The 19147-nt window shown below is 38.8% G+C and overlaps 1 protein-coding gene across 1 annotated transcript in view; it reads right to left on the reverse strand.

The window, feature by feature from the left end:
• Positions 1-1591: 1591 nt before the first annotated feature.
• The window catches only part of elfn2b (extracellular leucine-rich repeat and fibronectin type III domain containing 2b), a 96663-nt gene continuing 79107 nt past the window's right edge, over positions 1592-19147 (reverse strand). Inside the window, exons 2-3 of the mRNA XM_088332956.1 lie at positions 8644-9267; positions 1592-8551 (exon numbers count right to left, since the gene is read on the reverse strand). Of these exons, the coding sequence (XP_088189082.1) occupies positions 6062-8551; positions 8644-8982 (2829 nt within the window). The 5' untranslated portion in view covers positions 8983-9267 and the 3' untranslated portion in view covers positions 1592-6061. The remainder of the gene's footprint in view (positions 8552-8643; positions 9268-19147) is intronic.

The following is a 19147-nucleotide window of genomic DNA, read 5'->3' on the forward strand; positions in this document are numbered from 1 at the left end:
GAAACCCACACGGGCACAGGGATAACATGAAAACTACACACAGGCTGCGGTAGCTGGACTTAAACCCTGAACCTCTGCATCTTACCACCTAGCTGCCGCACTGCCCCTGAAAGGAAAAGTTTTTTAGATTTCAGACAGTATTGTCTATAAATTCACCCTTTCCTTTCATCTTTGTTTCACTCAAGGCTAACTCATCAACCTTCCTTTTAGTCATCATCCTTCCGATCTCCTCTTTCTTCCACTTAATCGCTTTACTTCCACATCCTCTCACATTTAGTGACCCGATAACTAGGGTTTGCGAGACCTTTCGGTCCCCGTCCCCCTTTATTTGCCTTGCTATTTCTTAGGGAGTAGAGATAGAGAGGAGAGGATCCCCAGTCCCCTCGCTCCCGCCACTTTTAGTCGCCTCTTACGACACAGCGGACCATCATGTGTGAATTCTCACATCTCCCGGGGAGGATGGCTCACCACAGGATAGTATTGTACTTAGGTAATACACCTGTCTTTTAGGAATTACAAAAAATTGAGATTTGAGAAAAAATATTCATCCAGTTACTTACTATGTTTTCCCCGCATTTTGACTATTTTTCAATTGAGTATGTCGTATACGAATTTTTGTACAGGAAGAGGCTTTTTTAAGTCGTATTTTTGTTAGCCTGATCTCATCTTTCCCATTTCAGCACGAATCTGGATCGTTTCGGTTACTGACATCAGATGACATTGTCACCGTAGATTGGCAATATTGTTGCAGTACTTAACATAGTCTTTTTTTGCTGTGAGTAAACAGGTGTTTGTAAGGTTTATTTTCGCTTATTAGGGGAAATTGCAATCATTAATAAGGGGAGCAATTGGCTGAGGTTGGAAGGTACTCTGACTGCTACAAATATCTATAGCTCTTTTAAACTGGTTTAACATCGGAGGGGTATATCTTAAAAAGTACAATATGATATTTTGACTTGAGGCGAGTGAGGTACAGTACAGTGTCAAGGGTAGTTTCCATCAAGTGGCTCTGCAATGTAATATTATCTCAAAAGGAAGTTAAGAGAAGCTAATAATTCAGGATTTCATTTGAATTCCGACCCTCAAGATCATTCTGTTGGAGAGACAGAGAAGTATTCCAGCGATGGTTAAAACCAGTTAACAATTTCATTGGGGAAAATGTTACTTTCAATGCCATCAAAATAAAAACCAACCAACTGAAAAAATGGTACTTTAACACTTTAAGCCATAACACAGAAATTGCAAATTAGCTAAATTACAAATACAACTTTCACTGTTATTGGATGTTTCAAACATTTTTGAGCAAGAAGAAAAAGTAGCAAAGTATAAAACAACAGTTACATAGAAATCAAAGTAACAAAGCTTAAAAAATGCTTATATGTACAGCCCCTGTTTTTTGTTTCACTGCACGTCCACTCGTTGTACACAACAATATATATTTATTCATGTACATATATATATTTATTCATGTACATAGATATATATATATATATATATATTTCTATATAAATATATATATGTATGTGTATATATATATATATATATATACATATATATATATATATATATATATATATATATATATATATATATATATATTTATTTTTTTATCTTCCAGAGGTTCAGAGAATCATGCAAATATACACCTTTCTTTTACATAACATACTATACAAAACTTTCGCTGTTCCTAATCAGTTAATACTTGTATAACTGTTTGTATACAAGTACAGAAATTTAAAAAAAATCAACAGAAATAAAATACATTGGCATACCAAGAGCTCAGACTGAGTATAAAACATCCACTTTTACATATTTTCTTGTTTGTAAAAACATATTTCAAAAATCCTTCTGTTCTTCTCTGAATACATATAAGCAAATCACCAACTACTAACAAATCAATCCATGAAAATGGATAAATGAGAAATGGCCAATTGGTAGTCACTTAAGTAAATCAGGCTGGGATGGAATATGAGGTGTTCTTCTACTCAGGCAGCTATTTGATAGATAGATAGATAGATAGATAGATAGATAGATAGATAGATAGATAGATAGATAGATAGATAGATAGATAGATAGATAGATAGATAGATAGATAGATAGATAGATAGATAGATAGATAGATAGATAGATAGATAGATAGATAGATAGATAGATAGATAGATAGATAGATAGATAGATAGATAGATAGATAGATAGATAGATAGATAGATAGATAGATAGATAGATAGATAGATAGATAGATAGATAGATAGATAGATAGATAGATAGATACTAGATAGATAGATGGATAGATGGATAGATACTTTATTCATCCACATAGGGAAATATTATTGTAATTCCAGCAATTTAGAACCTATTTGAGGCATTGATGATGTCTAACATTCACATTCTGGAAATTGTGCGTCCATATGGTGAATGCAGCTTTTTCAATGATCCCATTTTGTTTCTTATCCACTGTCAAATGATTTGCAAATTGGGAGCCCGCTTGGGAAGTGCCAAGTCCGGAGAAAAAAAATCAGCAAAGCTGTACAACTTCCCCCCCAAAATTATATCTACTTGCAGGAATGCATTAAACCAAGTCTGAATTGATGGCTCAATAACACGTCAATAAAGAGATGGAATTCTAATCATGTTTTTGTCTGGTGTAATTCAAATAACCTTCATAGCACAATCAAGTCTTCTTTAAGTCTTTTAACCTTGTATGCCTCTTATTCAAAGGCTGCATTAGCCACCCAGACCGACACGTGCAGTCTAACGGGGTCATTGACTAATTTTCTAAATTCCACCGAATAAAAGCCTTTTGTGTGCCTGTGTTGTGACATTGACTTCCTCCAGTTCTCTTCCTGAAGATATTTTGTGTTTTAACTGGCCTTTAAAAAAATGCAGCTGCTCAACTATTTTGTGTAACCCTGACTAGAAGTTAGATCTTAGGCCCGAGCCCGACCCAAAACTCGGGTCTCTTAGGGCCTAGAATGTCAATCATTACGTTCAGGTTTAGGTGGGGCCGGTTTTCTCTCTCGCTGACTTTGACTGATGTTAAAGGGGCTGCTCCAGAGTCTTTCCAATTAAAATATGAAAATTTGGGTTTTCTTTGGGCTAGTTTTTTTACGCCTGCTCTTACCTCTAACTCAATGCTGCCCGCTGCTTACTTCAGACTGATCTGCCCAGTTACGTTCAACATAACAAGCTAATTCTGTGAAAATCAAGCAGAAGAACACTTTGATATGTATGTTCTTAGATCCATTTTTTTTTCAATCCAAGAGATGATAAGAAAAAAAAAGTTATTAAAGTAAGATAAGAAAGACAGGTGATATGTTTGGGAGTTAAATTACGGATCAGTACTAATGTGATCAAGTGAACATTCGGATATCAACACTACACCCTAAGTCAGGGGTGGGTAAACTACAGTTCACATATGCCCTGTCGGGATTTTTGATAAGGCTCACTGAACAAATAATTACAAAAATATTTAATAGTTTATTCTATTTTAAATATCGGACACGTGCAAAAGGGGGGGGGGGGGGGGTTGGGGTTTTTAAGGGTTATTGATCTTTCTTCATTATTCATTATCCATTATCCGTTATCGGTCAGTTCATAATACGCTACAAAGCCTAGGAGCCGGGACACTTACTCTCATAGGATTGCAGTTTGTTATGTTGACCATTACTGCTAACTGGACTATCATGCACTGTTTACATTGTCACTACCGGCCAATCAAATTGCTGGTCTTCAATTTTCACACCCTTGAGGCGGATGTGCTTTTGTAACCTAGGAGATATAATGGGATGAAGAGCTAAGTGGACGACAACTGAAACAACCTGGGACATGATTTGTTATGAAAACAAAAGGGGAAAAAAGTAGAAAACAATGTTTACGTAATTTTGTGAAAATGTGATTGTGGGTAAACTTCCTATTTCATTCATTGATATGACAATAGCACAGCAGGATACTGAAGAAATTAATGAACTAAACAGGTAATATACATTTATTTACCGTAAATGTTTTTTCTTACCTTTCTATCAGCATTGCACAAGTGTGGAACAAGTAAAACAAAGATCCATGGTCCATGTGGATGTGAAATCTGGAGGCAGTCTCAAATTGCACATAGCACATGTGAAATCCACTAGATCAACATTTCATGTCTTGGACCTCAGGTTGTCAAATTCTGCTTTGGCCATTGTGAGCACACACTGAATGTTTTTCCATTTATCTGATTTTAATGTATGTGAAAAGTAGGCCACTTTGATTGACCAAGAGTTGGTTGTGCTCCCTCCCACAACAATGCAAAGTTATATCTCTTGCCACCGCTAATGAGGCAAGAATACCAAAATAAAACTTCCAGCCATGCACACTTTCACTACAAAGCATTTTGTGACCGTACCTGCATGCCCTAACCCACCGAAACTAGCTAAATGTGCAGAAGGTGACATCTTATCAAGATATTGACATTTCACAAAGCATCCCAGCAACTGATATTCAGCTCATAACAAATATGGATTTGAGATGGTCTAAAAAACAACGAGTGAACGTCTATTTTTTTCTTACCAAATAATGCACATTAAGCATTAACATTTGATTAAATGCTCATTTTTTCCTTACAGCTGTCATCCAATGCTGCTGTCGTTTGTAGTGCATTGCACTTTGAACAAAACCCCACTATTCTTTTGGAAAAAGGAGAACAAGAAAAAGAAAAAGAAAGATGTCCGAAAATGGAGATAAATGTATATCAAATAGGAAAAATATCTCATTTATGCGAAAATATGATCATACTCAAAGGTATGCTAAATGTAATCCCTTACAATGCCTCCGTACAATAAAAATGTGGCAGCAGGAAAATGATTAATGGTGTGCCATGGATGTCACGCATCGATTTGTTTTTCTTTTCTTTTCTTTTTTGTTATGAAAAACCTGGATATAAGAAAAACAACTGAAGCTGATTTGTTTTTGATACAGCCCAAAAATAAATGCAAAGATCACTTGAGTTTTCACATTTGTGGGTAAGAAAAACAAATATTTACATATTTCACAGCAGTTCCGATGGCAAATGGGAAAAATGGGATTACTGTATAAAAACTCAAAATGAAAAAAAAAACAAAAAACGTGTCAGTCATAAAAATAAGACCAGGCTGCAGTAGCTCTAAGCACATAAGAATAGTTTGATTAATGATGAGGAAAAAACACTAACGCTGCTGTTGCTTGTGTATTCCCTCGCGTATTTTATCAGGTGGCTGGCATTACACATATGAGGATGTTTATTCAATAGTATATTAACAAGTGTTCATCGAAATACAGACGAGCAAAGACGATAACATCTGACAAGGCATGCTGACAGCCCCTTAAAACCAAACTGTGCACTTTACATGTGCACATAAACACACAGTGTTATTCAACTGTGCTTCAGCCGTGACTAATCAAAACAAAATACATCAGAAATAAAGTAACCACAACAAAAAAAATGTTAGAAAACGTAAATAAGGACCGATCACTTTTGTTTTTCTTAATGAAGTGTTTCCAGTTGCAAAACATTTACTTTGTTGAGGCTTCATAACAGCAGCTGGCTTACTTACCAATTATTTTTACAGAAACCTAAAATGGGATATTTTTACACCAGCTATTGAACCAGAAAAAAATAATTGTTTGGAAAAATGTGTTCAACGACCGTGTTTATAGTAAATATTTAATTTTTGACATTTTGATACAGGTTCCACTTTACATTGGCATTTACCTCACTATTTCCTGTGTGGATCCTGCTTCTGTAATGTGAATATTTGCGCCATGTGATTTTCCATAGTGCCATTCACTGTAGGGATAAAAGAACCAGATTTTTTTGAATGATTCAGAAATAGTGCTACAATGACATGGAAAAGAAAATTTTGTTTTGAGTTATGACCCCAAATAACCCAGGCACAGTTGCAAAGTCTGTGCTTGTGCACAACACTCTGTACAATTTAGCATGCCAAAAACTACAAGGCAAAACTGTGTCTGACATGTTTCTTCCCTTTAAGAAGTTTCTGCAACCCCCAAAACCAGATGTAAACAATGCTTAATACTGGTGGCTCAGTCAAAGTTTCTGCTGCGCTGACACCCCCTTCCAGTAATCTAGGATGTCATGGAGGTCCTCGCCTTTAGCAAATTGTACCTTTTTACGAAGTGCATTGCCGGCAGTCACATAACAGGCCTCATCACGCTGGCCTTTGCGGTAAGGACGAAAGCGCTCCCAGATCCTTAATGTGCTCTCTGAGGAGTATTCTGGGCTGGAGGAGTAGCCAGAGTAACTGGAATGGTGGCGAGCTGGGGAAAGCTGTGAATAGGATGCGGCATCCTTACGGGATCGAGACAGGGGCTTTAGAAAGGAAACCCTCTGGGCTGGGGAACCCTGATGGGAGCCGTCATAGTAAAGAGCTGGGACGGAGTGGCGGTGCTCTGAGCAGTGGTAGTCCTGCTCCACCTCCAACTGCTGTTGATGTTGCTGTTGATAGTAACTGTGTGGATTTTGGGTATCTTGATGTTGTGCACCAACACCACCACTGTCACAACCACTGCCACCCCCCATTGGGCAGCTCATACTTCCAACCAACGGCAGTCTTTCTAAAGGTTCCCCGCAGCCTACAGGACTGGCACGGTCTTGGTACTGTTGCTGTTGATTGCAGGAATCCGGACTCCTTGGCTCGGGAACATCAAGGCTATAGACACGAGTGCCTCCACGTTCCTTTTCCCGTCCTACAGATCCACAAGAGGCAGTGCTGCTCTGCTTCTTGACATTATTAACAATCACCCCTGCTGCATCAGCGCTCATTTGACGTTGAATGGGACGTACTGCGTTTGCTGGTGGAGGCGGCCTGTATGGAGGGGAAACAACAAATCCACCACCGCTGATCCCATGGCGCTCTGAAAGTGGGGTATTCAGACCTGGGTGTGGGAGTGGGGGCGGAGGAGGAATCTTGTTAACTTGGCAAGATTCAGTCATCCCTTGAGAAAGGGTTATCAAACCACGAGTAAGAGCTGAGGTGCTGTTTGGAGGTGGTGAGGTGGGGTTGGAGGATGGTGTGGAATTTGGAGAGGGCCCTGAAGCTGAAACAGCTGCTGCATCCAGCTTAAGCGCGTCGATGCAATTGTTTATAATCTGGTTTACTTTGTCAACCTCCATGGCGATTGTGGAAATCTCGGATGCAGAGCCGTGTGCTTCATCATCTGAATCATCTCCAACATCGGTTCCATCATTATCTCTAATATCATCAGGCATTAAAGCTCCATGACCACTTTCTCCTCCATGTCTCTCAATTCCTGCCCCTCCAGTTCTGATATCCATGTAATTACCCTTTCCAGACAGGGCCTCAGAAAAGGCAGTGGCCATTTTTTCTACTTGGGGAATAGAGGAAAGTCTCAAAGAACTAGTATTAGCTGAGTGAAGCACTCCTGAACTGGAGGATGTTGACATGGAAAGCTTGCCCCCATGGTGGTGGTGATACTGGTGGTGTTCTCTGGAGTGCTCCTGAAGCTTTTGAACTGTCGCTGCATCGTTTGTGACAGCTGCCCCCACCTCAGGTCCATAACGCATTTCCAATATTGTTTTTTTCACACAGACTGACTTATTTTTCTCATCATGTACGCGTCTTTTGCGTAAACAGTAATAAACAAAGCCCAAAACAATTAGCATGCCGAAAAGACAACCCACTATGGTCATAATGTAATGTGTTGTGGTTGAGGGTGTAGGGAGAACGTTTGTACTTTGAGAGCGTGTGGAAAATTGGAGGCATGTATGATTGTAGCGTTGGGAGTTACGAATGGAGGCCACGCAGAAGGTGTAATTGGTATGTGGTTTAAGCTTGTTGAGGGTGATCATCTCCTTCTTGTTTTTTAGAGTCATAACATCAGACACATAAGTGTGGTTGTACTGCGTTAGTATATACATTTTGCTGAAGGGCCTCGGAATCTGAACGAGGAGAGACGCTGAAGACAGGGATATCTGATGGAGCTTGATGCTTGGAATGAAATTATTTTCTGTGGATGAAGAACCATTAGGCTGGTGGTAAGGTCCCACACCGCCATACATCTCTGGACCGATTCCTGATGGACCATCCAGGTCTGGTGGTAGTGACGTCATTCCAGGAATCATCACGCCATCCCTGCAGTGAGAGTACAAGATATTCTTGGCATTCCGACCAGAGTGACCAGCAGCAACAGGGCTCAGTAAGGGAAAGCCAAACATCTCCCGTGGCGTCTCACACTGGAGTCGATCATAGGTGTGTGTGACGTTGTTAAAGGATTCAAGCCATGAAAGGAAGCTGTACAGATCACATCCACAATGGAATGGATTTGCAGCTAATTCACAGACCATTAGGCGATTTAGAACAGTAAACGTGCTCGGATCGATACGCGCAAGTTTGTTGGATGACAGATCAATACTGCTGAGGCTGGGGCACTCCCAGAATGCATTGCTGGCAACAACCTCAATGAGGTTATGTTGGAGGAATAGACATTGCATGCGGCCAAGCCCCCTCATCATTCCCTCTGTTAGGTTGGTCAGCTTGTTGTAGCCAAGTTGAAGAACCTAAAAAAAAAAAAAAAAAAAGTATGTTTGAATTCCAACAAATGCCCTCAAAAATGGCAGTCAACATATTACATTTCATTCGATCTCATCACCTGCAGGTTAGCTTGTCCTGAGAAGGCTCCGTCTTCAATGTAGCTGATTTCATTCTTGGTAAGATTGAGGTCTGTGAGGTTGGTGAAGCGATACATGGAGTTTAAGTGCACAGCTTTGAGCTTGTTCTCATTGAGTCTCAAGTCATGAACAGTGTTATTGATGTGCTGGGGAATAGTCTCGTACGGTGGCTGGTTCTGACTACAGATAGCCAGCCACACATAACCTTTGTCCCCTTCAATGAGCCAACAGTCGCCGTTGACCACGCCGGGAAAGCGGGTGGCAAATAGGAGGGCGGCCAGTATGAAAATAAAACCCGAGGTGGTGGTGAGACTCGACATGATGGAGTTGAAATTCAGGGATGTAATTTTAATCAGGAGGAGAAATCCTGGGGCAGGCAGAGAGGATGGCCCGTTTATCGGAGATATGAAAGTAGCAAGGGGGTCTGGGAAGAGGTGTGGCAAAAGAGGAAGGTCCGTTCAGGGTGCAAAAGAAGGTTTTTTTAATGCCAGTCACAACTTTAGGGCTGGCAGTTTATTAGCAAGTCACCAGGTTCATGTCATATCTGGTTGGGCTGCAATGAAAGGAGACACAGCTTGTCTTCATGCTCCATCAGGGCATCAACTCTGTGGGGACAACATGGAGAAAAGCAAATAAATATATGGAGTATACATCTCATGAATGACTTATTTCAAAAACAACTTTTGTAAAAATATTATTGTCTTTGTTGTGTAGGTCTTGTAGCATGGCTGCATCAGTATTTGATCAATTGTGATATTCTGTTTGAGTGTACAGTTACCTAAATAACTCGAATGTTTGCTAGATTTAGGTGATTTTTTTGTAATTGCAATAAATTCTGGATTACTTTTTGCATAAAGTAAGACCATTTATATGTTACGAGCAAAATTGTGTCATTTAGTTGGCGGTAGATTGGTTCGATAATTTTTGGGGATGCACCGACTTTTTTGTACCAAAATGTTCGGCCTAATGACCAAAATGTCCATTTTCGGTTTTGTCCATAAGAATTATAAAAAAAAATAAACAGTGTAGAACAAAATATATTGTGATTACATCACGTCTTATTTGATTCAAGGCCTGCTGGCTTTCACTCAGGGTTTGAGTACAATGTGGCTGCTTATTTTGTCTTTTGTTTATTAAAATATATGTGATATACAGTAGAACGCAGTCAAAATGGGAGCTCTGCCAAGGTTTTACCAACGAGACATTATATATCCAAAATTCGCGTATCCGTCTATTTCCAGCTTTTTCTCAGCCGCTATTAAGACCATAGGCTAATGTTATCTGCTAACCCTACAGAACCATCTCACTACAGTTAAGCCTTTTTCATTCATAATCACATAGTTATTGTGTAATATTGTCCCAAAGTTAATTGGCTGGCTCAAAGCTTTGTGGGAGGGGAATTATCACTATTTACGTTCTTTTCAATTAAGAGCTAAAATGGCATGCAATTTGAAGGAAAAAAGGGGAAAGAGAGACTCTTTAGTGCAGCAGTTAGAAGCCATTGCTTTCTTTGTTAAAACAGGCCAAATTACAAAAACTACTCAATGAGAATGAACTTGCTTGCATCTTAGATCTCTTTGCATTTTTACGTCATCTGTTCTTGTTCAATAGAAATATTTATAAAAGCACTTAGATGCCCGTTTTTTATTTTGTCTTATGCTAATTTAATGAAATAAATACTTGAAATCAGCGAGTAGTATTCTATATCTTGTCCTTTTCAGCAATTAAGTGCCACATAAATGTTTTGTTTCTTTATTTTCTAACCAACCAACCAACACTCCAACCAACAACACTCCAACCAACCAACCAACCAACCAACCAACCAACCAACCAACCAACCAACCAACCAACCAACCAACCAACCAACCAACCAACCAACCAACCAATCAACCAACCAACCAACCAACCAACCAACCAACCAACCAACCAACCAACCAACTGACCAACCAATAAACCAACTATCCAATGATTATTTGTGTTTCTGTTGTGCAATGGTAATCACATTTGCCTAAAAGTTAAACACAGGGTGTACATTTTTGTTGACCTGTAGAGGAATGAGTGCCACCATGCCATACAGACGCCCCCCTACTTACAAACATTCTAGTTACGAACAACGGTACATACAAATATTTTTTTCGGGATGTCGAAAAAATTCCAGATATTGCTGTAAGTTATATTTTTATTGTGCATCTTTTTTCCAAGGACAGGGCATTACTGTAGTGCTTCTTTGCACTGCTACCAATATGTGGCGGCGTGAGAGCTCACCCCGCATCCACCCCAAAGAAGCAATCCGGCATCCTCTTCCTAGTTTGTGTGTACCGGTAAACATACTGTACTGTATCTCCAGGGTGCTAAGAACTTTGACATTTTTATTGTTTAATATCTCGCGCATCCATTCGATATGGTTGACGTGAAGTGTGAAGAAGAGGATAGCCGTTTCTTTTGAATTGATAGTGGAATAAGAAAGCTTGATGCGATAGAGAAAATATTTGGATCACATTTTTTCGGCCACTTTCCACACAGAGGAAGAAGTCGCCAAACTCTTGGAGCCCATCTTGTAAAAGTAAGTTAAACTTCTCTTTATATATCTTTACAGAGCATATTAATTTTTATATTTTTTTTATTTTTTAGTACAAAACAATACAAGTTACTTATACAAGCCTTAAACACACTTACGAAACCTTAAACATACATTCCATACAAAATATAGCACTGAAAAAACTTACGAACAATTTCAACTTACGGGCGATCATCCAGAACGTATCTTGTTCGTAAGTAGGGTAACGTCTGTACTTGCACACATCGCAGGAAATGGTGCCCCTATGATCTGTGCGGTTAAGGGATCCAACCAACCGACTCACCAACCAATGATTATATATGTTTCTGTATTGCAGTGATAAGAAGATTTGCCTGACACGTGAAAGGTCCCCAGTTCGAGACAGGGTGTAAATATTTGTTGGCCTGTAGAGGAATGGGTGCCACACCCCACAGGAAATGGTGCCCTCGTGGCTAGGGTCAATTATTATATGTATTCACTCCTGTTAAAGGACAGGTTTTCTCGTTTGAGAAAATAACATTTATTTTCTTCTTTAATCTTAATTTATTTTGGATTGCAAATTTGACAGCAACCATTATTTTATTCAAATCAAAGCATTGTATGTTTTTATTTCCTTGTATCGAAATAAATAACACGTTAAACCTTCTTCTTTAATATACCTAACCTGCATGTATGTTATAATAGTTTGTGAAATGTGCTTAAAATAAAACGCACAAAACCTCTCCTGCCAGGATTTGAACCATTTCTTGCTCCACAGTGAGCAAGACTCTGTAAACACACTCTTCACGCTGCTGCCCTCGTTGAAGCCTTCTTTAATACTTGACAATTATATAGGTTATATAAGTGATTTCACTAATAGGATTCAAGGAAATTGAACTGCAGTCATTCTGAAGCTGGCAGATGTTTGAATTGTGAAGCTGCTCTTCAATACTTCCTGGAGTATGCGCAAATGCTGATTTATTTTAGCAGTCACATTAATATGGAACAATGTAATATTTATCCTCTTATCTAATGACAGCAAGTAATGTATATCTAATATTTATTGATATGTCTGCTATTAAATGATACATTGTGCATTGGTAAACACTTGCTTATGACAATTTTCATTTAATCTATACTCAATCCCTCCTGCCCTCCCTGCTTACATCTTTTGCAATGAGGTCATTTCAGCTTTGTTTGGCATCACGGCTCTCTTGAAAATTGCGCCACAGGCCACAGAGCAAAGGACTCAGTGGCAACAATCATTCCAAAATTGAGAGCACATCAGCAGCACGCCCAATTCCACAGGCATTCTGTGTTTCCCATCAGAAAATTAGCTCCATCCCATCTGCATTTCATTTGAATAGTAGTCAAGTGTTTACATAAGGAGGAGATTAGCAGCCTGTTGCATCATGAGATGAATTGCCCACTTGCGGTTGAAAGGCTGTGGAGGCATACCTCATATGACACATGGATAGCGTCTTCTCTCATATTTTCCCTGAACAAAGACACTATATGTCAAAAGCTTTATCTTACATACTTTCATGCTTCAACACTTTTATCTCACGTCTTTCTTTTACAAGCTTGTTAATTTCCCCTTATCACATGAAATACCACTCTGTCTTTCACTGAATGGAACAGACCACTATTCCTCCCTTCTTTGAGCTCCAAATTCTGATGGCACAGAGATTTCAACCCCTTCATGTTTATTCCAGTCCACGCTCCCTTGAGGTGGCCTTCTTTCTTTGTAATCATTAACTGATGCAGGAAATTGCAGTAAGTAATGGGAAGCAGTCGGTTCCATTGAAATGTTAATCTGTTTTCTGTTTTGTGGTGATGATACATATAATAGAGATAATAGATAATTGCAAATATTAATTAAGTCCCCAAATCACACGTTTCAATACAACTCAAAGGTGTTTACTGTGCCACTAGCATTTACTGTAGATAATATTACTGATGCCCAAAGCTCAAGAAGGGACAAAAATGTGATTTCAGCAACTATGTTGTCATTTCAGCAGTAGAAGGGCCACATCCTTAAATGAAGGCAAATAAGGTGGATTTTCCTTCTCAATGTTCCACAAAATAATCACCCCGATGTTGTGTATGGACTTGTTTGAATGCATACAACACAATCAATGATTTTACCTGAGCTGACTTCCCTTTTAAATATATTATGTTAAATTGCCATTCCTTGAGCACCAATCTCGATGCATGTGAATTTGAACCGAGGCCACTATTCTAATTAAGTGAGGTTTATTTGAGTCATGATCTCATTTGCTGCCCCAAATAACGTCAGAATGTTCACATCGGGGAGGCAGGGAATACTACATGCCAATCTTTTTTGGGACATGATTGCATAATTTGCAATGTGGGGCATTGACAACACCAGAGAAATATCAGTTACATTACTGATCTATTTGCAAAGATTGTCTAAACTTGAGACAAGAATTTAACATGATTTCTTTCACGCATTTATAATCAATTAAAGGGGTCGGGAAAGTAAGGCTGGCTCTTTTCATGGGTATATATGTGTCTGAGATAAAATTCACTATTTTAACGCATCTAGGATCAGATGGCAATGCAGCATTTCTATCACTAGTAGCAGGATCGTTGTAACACAATTATATAATATTGTATTAATATTATTAGGGTTTTATCTATGTCTTTTTGCCTATGAGATGCAGCAGAATTTGCATGACGTATGATGTCCGGCTTATACCAATTTCTGAATATGTTTTCAAGCGTATCATTTGTGCAAGTTATGAACAACTGATGAATTATGAAAGATGAACATGAATACTTTTAAGAAGAATGTTTGGAGATTTCAAAGATTTTGCATCTAAAACGGTAAAGGCCCGGTCACACAGCCTTTCACGGGCGTATCGAGGCTGAATCACGGCCAGAAATTTCTGTCCGTGAAGCACACGCAGTGGAAAATGTGCAAAATTGGCTAAACCCGCTGTTTACCCGTGGTATGCCCGCGAAACAGACGCCGGCGACCGTTCCGCGTTCTTATCGCGCGTAACCGCGGCTGCATCGCGTTTGACCGTGCTTACACGCGGTACACACGATAATGCACGTGATAACACCGTGATACAGGCGCAGAACAAACGTGCTATGACCGTGCTCCACCCGCGATTACCCGCTAAAATTTTGCGACCTACCCGCGTGTGACCACGTCTTGGCCGCGGCCATAGCACGTCCTAGCACGTTCGTACTGCGTCTTTACCTCGTGTGTACCACGTGTGCCGCCCGCGGTTACCCGTGGTCTAAAGTTTTGAGCAGCGCAAATTTTTTTCGCGCGGCCAACCGCGTGTGAATTTCTTACCGCGTGTAAAGCACGGCTGTATCTCGTCTGTATCGCGATATCAAAGCATCCAACAGCGTCTGCTTCACGGGCAGAAATTTCTGGCCGTGATTCAGCCTCGATACGCCCGTGAAAGGCTGTGTGACCGGGCCTTAAAGGAGGGCAAATAATGGCCACTCAATTGCCAAGGTAAAACCTGTGTCGATGTTACACTTCTGAAAGTTTTTTTCTCAGTTGAAGTATTTACTGACAATTTTTACAATATATTTCTGTACAAACCTTGTTTTGACACCATAATTCACAACAAAAATGATGTAGAAAATGAGCTTCAAAAGATATTAAGCAACTGCCAGAGAGAGACACATTTTAAGTGAGATATTTGTTCATATGGGACTCAAGCATTATCATAATTATATCCTATATTTTATGACATCACTAAACATTACATAGTGAAATAAAAAATGTTAATTTGCTTTTTTCTCGAAAGCATGGTTGGCGGTTATCAAAATTGTGTCTCTATTTTTTTCTTTCAACTAGCCTTTAGGGGCATAGCCAATAGCTAGATTTAAACTAACTTGTACTGTTGTACACTCCCACTGTTGCACTTGTCAGCATAATCGGTCATCAGACAAATCAGCCACCAACTCCCTGTAACAATATGTCTGTTTTTGTGCTTCTGTGACAGAAACTACTATTAGAAAATTGATTCTGTTCACAAATGAATAAGAAGGGAAAAAAAGGTTTGAAGGGTCCAGTGCTACGTGGGCGAATGACATGTAAAGCCTGTATTTTGTAACAAAAAATATATGTAAAACAAAATATATGTTAAATTAGACTCTATGAACAAAGACAAAGAAGAATAATCACTGGTAGATTAATTTAAAAAAAAGTCAGCGAGAGGGAAGCTCAGTCCGACCCAAACGTACTGGCCTGGCACGAAATTTGGATCAGGTCAAATTGGGCTTGGGCTTAAGACCTTACCTCTAAGCCAAAAGTAGCGGACAAAACATGTTCCCACTGGCGAAAGGTTTACTAGCTTCCGAGTTGTCCGACTTTTAGCAATTAAATCAACAGAGAATATTTTCTTGCACAGCTTGTCCAGTCTCTTCAAGTTTAATGGCTGTCGGCGTGATAACCACCTCCTAGCCCATCATTGTTTGAAGAATCGGTGATGTTTCTCAAAGCCAACTCGTAATCTGATTGGCCAAACCAATGACATTTTAGGCTGATTTTCAGGGATTTTTTGTAAAAGCCTACAGGTAGATATCTGAGCCTGGTAACAACTAATGGCTTAAATGTGATTGGTGAAATGATTAAAGATGAAAGCAAACATCTGGAAGCAGTGCAGCCAGGGAGCAGCGATGAAAGCAAACTGACAATTTGGAAGTATTTAATAAGTATTGATGAAAAAAATACAATCAACACCATGATTCATAAAAAAATTAGGCCAGCAGAAAAGGTCTTGCAGGTACTCGCAGCCCATCACTGTTTTTAGCACATATTTAAAGATTCTTCTGCAATTACACATGTGAGGAAGGTGATGTAATACACTTAAGAGTAAACTTTAAGGCAGAGAATGTTGCCCTAAAAAGAATAAAAAAAACTAATGCAGTCATTAAAGTGCATTAAAGTCCATTTATTGTATTCTTGTACAATAAATACTGCTTGCTTGGTATTTAAACAAAGCCATTACTTATTAAATATTGCAAAGTTACAGCAGGACATAAATATAGCAGAAAATCAGACCAGCTCCAATATATTTTTAATCTACTAAAAACTATATATTGTGAATAATGACGAAATGGTGCATTTTCTTTTCTTCTGGTCTCACTCCTCAAATATATCTTACTGATCGTCACACATACTGTCTAATTAGTGATGCCAATTAAGAGCATTGCAAATGTTATCGAATGTTGTTGGCATTCATTTCAGATTGGCCCTTGCCTTCTGCTTCATTAGCCTCAATAATGACATTCCCCATCCTGCCTAATAATAAGGCCCCGTGGAAATTGACTGTGACAGGTGTTGAAATTGGAACGTGTCCGTATGCTGTAATTTTGAATGCCATGTCCGTTGCATCGGTGCTGCCACCAGCCCAAATGTGAAATGTATTTATAGCCAGCTTCTCGTCGTAAGCTGCATATATGATATTGTCACCTTGAGTCATGTCAACCGAGAATCAAATTGGATGTGCTTGTCAAAATGCCACATCAAAACAAAGAGATTTCTAAGGCTTTAACAGCCAATGTGCATGTTTCCATTTAAATCACAGTAATAATATTGTTTTCCCCTGAGCAGGAATGTGTTCCTTTAGAAGAAATTGAAGAACATAAACACTCATTAAAAACAAATGCTGCAGAAAATAAACTGCTTATACTGTTCTAGAGGTTTATATTATTACATGCTGGTTGGTTGGTTCCCTGGGGTCGTGGGGGCACCATTTTCTGTGGTGTGTCTTGGGCTTGTACAGCCTAGTGGGGCCCATCCCTTTACAGGACAACCAATGTTGTCACATTCTTCATTAAATCTGTTGTTGCAGGAAATTTTAATTTAGGTAGAACAGTAATGGTTTGGGTGCACGTCAGAGATACTTTCATTCCAGGAAAAGCTAAAGAGTTTTATGTAAAACTAATCAATAAATATCATTTACAAATGTGTTTTTGTTTAAATATGTCCTATAGGTTATTTGGATGAATCCGCTTTTCCTTACTTTGTCTTTTATATAGACTGAGGCGTCAACAGTCCCAGCATTCATTTAAAATAACTAACGTCCAATTTAATATAATTATTTCTTGTCTGGGTGATATATAGAAACTGAACCACGCAACTGGCAAAGAATAAGTATTTCATAAAAGCGCCTTAGCTTAAAATCCACCCCAATGTTTCGGATAGCAAATGTTATAGACTCAACTTAATACAACGCTTATGAGTGGCTTTAGCTTTAAGTGTCAGCTTTGATTTAACATGAGACAAGAAAATAAAAAGGGAACAATGGCCAAAATCACTAGCAGCACATGCAAAAAAAAATCAACAGCACCATGGTTTTACGAAGGAGCTCTTTTATTTGGACAGTAATGAAATAGGACAGAGTAATCACTGTCCTATTACAGATAGATTGCTTTAAGAAAAGCTTCTTGTTGCGCTTCCGATTATTTTGCTGAGCCATTCTGTAAGAATTACTTCTATTTACCTCTTAATTCAGTTTTTATTGATGACAATTGGAGTTAAGCTAGTTGAGTAATTTCCATAGAATTGCAATATTGAGTATGCCTTTTTTGTTAAATATCCATTTAAAGGGGGTGTCCATAACTTCAAAATAGTTTACTTGCTAACCCCAACATCTGGCTGAAACCATCATTGCAGCCTCTGTCTAGTTCCTTTCTAGACACACTCCAATAAACTAATCTTTCAATTTCTTTTAGGTTTGTGCTGGCATTTGGACTGTATCTGCTACCGTCCTTTTCTTACTTTCACGTTTTTCATCCTAAAAAAGGAAAACTGTCAAAACGCGTGTGAAATCACTCTCTCCCCCCAACCTCAGCCTCCTTTCTTCTAGGTTAATATGCTCCGGAGCCAGAGCGCTGGGGGTAAAAGAAAGATAAAAGCAGATAGGCATGGTGGAAAAACATCCGGAAAGGCTCTTTGAAATCAGTTCGGTACTGTTTTTACACACCAAATGGAGAAGATATGTATTTAACATTTTAAAAGGACACCTCAAATTACGCACCTCACCTTCAGGAAACTGAATTATTAGAAGAAATTAAAATTACATTTGAGTGCCATGGTGGCTGACTGGTTAGCATATCCCCATCACAGTTCAGAGGTCCTGGGTTAAATTCCAGCTATATGTGTGGACTTTGCATGTTTTACCTGAGTTGAGTATGTATAAATTAACACATTAAAATAACTTGACATATAAATAGATGACATAAATGTAATTAATTCATTCATTTATGATATTTTCATTTAATTTGTCATTCATTTATTTTTATTGTTTTTTTGTTTGTCTGTTGATGGTCTCAGGCCTGTTCTAGGGTTGTGGCAAAGTTGGCACCAGTCTATTCCTTAATGTTGTTGGCTCAGTTCTTTGTCGGTCTTCCTCTCCTCCTACCCCATTGGACTGTGTCCTGGAGAATTATCTTGATCAGTCCTGTGACGTGACCATACCACAGTTTCCGTCAGCGCACAGTTGACAACTATTCTTTGTAGGGTCCAATGTGCCCTGTGTCCAATTTGGAGATTTTAAAAAGTTTACTAGGTCAAATATTACTGACAAGTAAAAATGCGCTATTACACTACCTTTTGCAGCAGATTTTTTTACTTTTTATTTTATTCTATTTATTCCTTTTAATATCATATGTATTTTTTGAATAAAATATGTTGGGAAAAAATAGGAACTTTGGCATGTTGTCTGAGGAGCAGACCATGACCATGAGGTGCAGTGTATTAATTTGATACATAACTGTATCAAATATGATCTAAGTTTAGGATTAAATCTAGGTTATGATAAGTGAAACTATTATTGTACGCACGCACCTATACATGTTCAGACAGGACATGAGTGATTTCCATGAACCCCAGAAACCTCAAAATCCAATAGAAATTTGATTGTGTATTATGCACAAGCTGTTGATTTTGT

Source organism: Urocampus carinirostris, chromosome 1, assembly GCF_059441175.1.
Source record: "Urocampus carinirostris isolate Australia breed hairy pipefish chromosome 1, RoL_Ucar_1.0, whole genome shotgun sequence".
Taxonomy (NCBI): Eukaryota; Metazoa; Chordata; class Actinopteri; order Syngnathiformes; family Syngnathidae; genus Urocampus; species Urocampus carinirostris.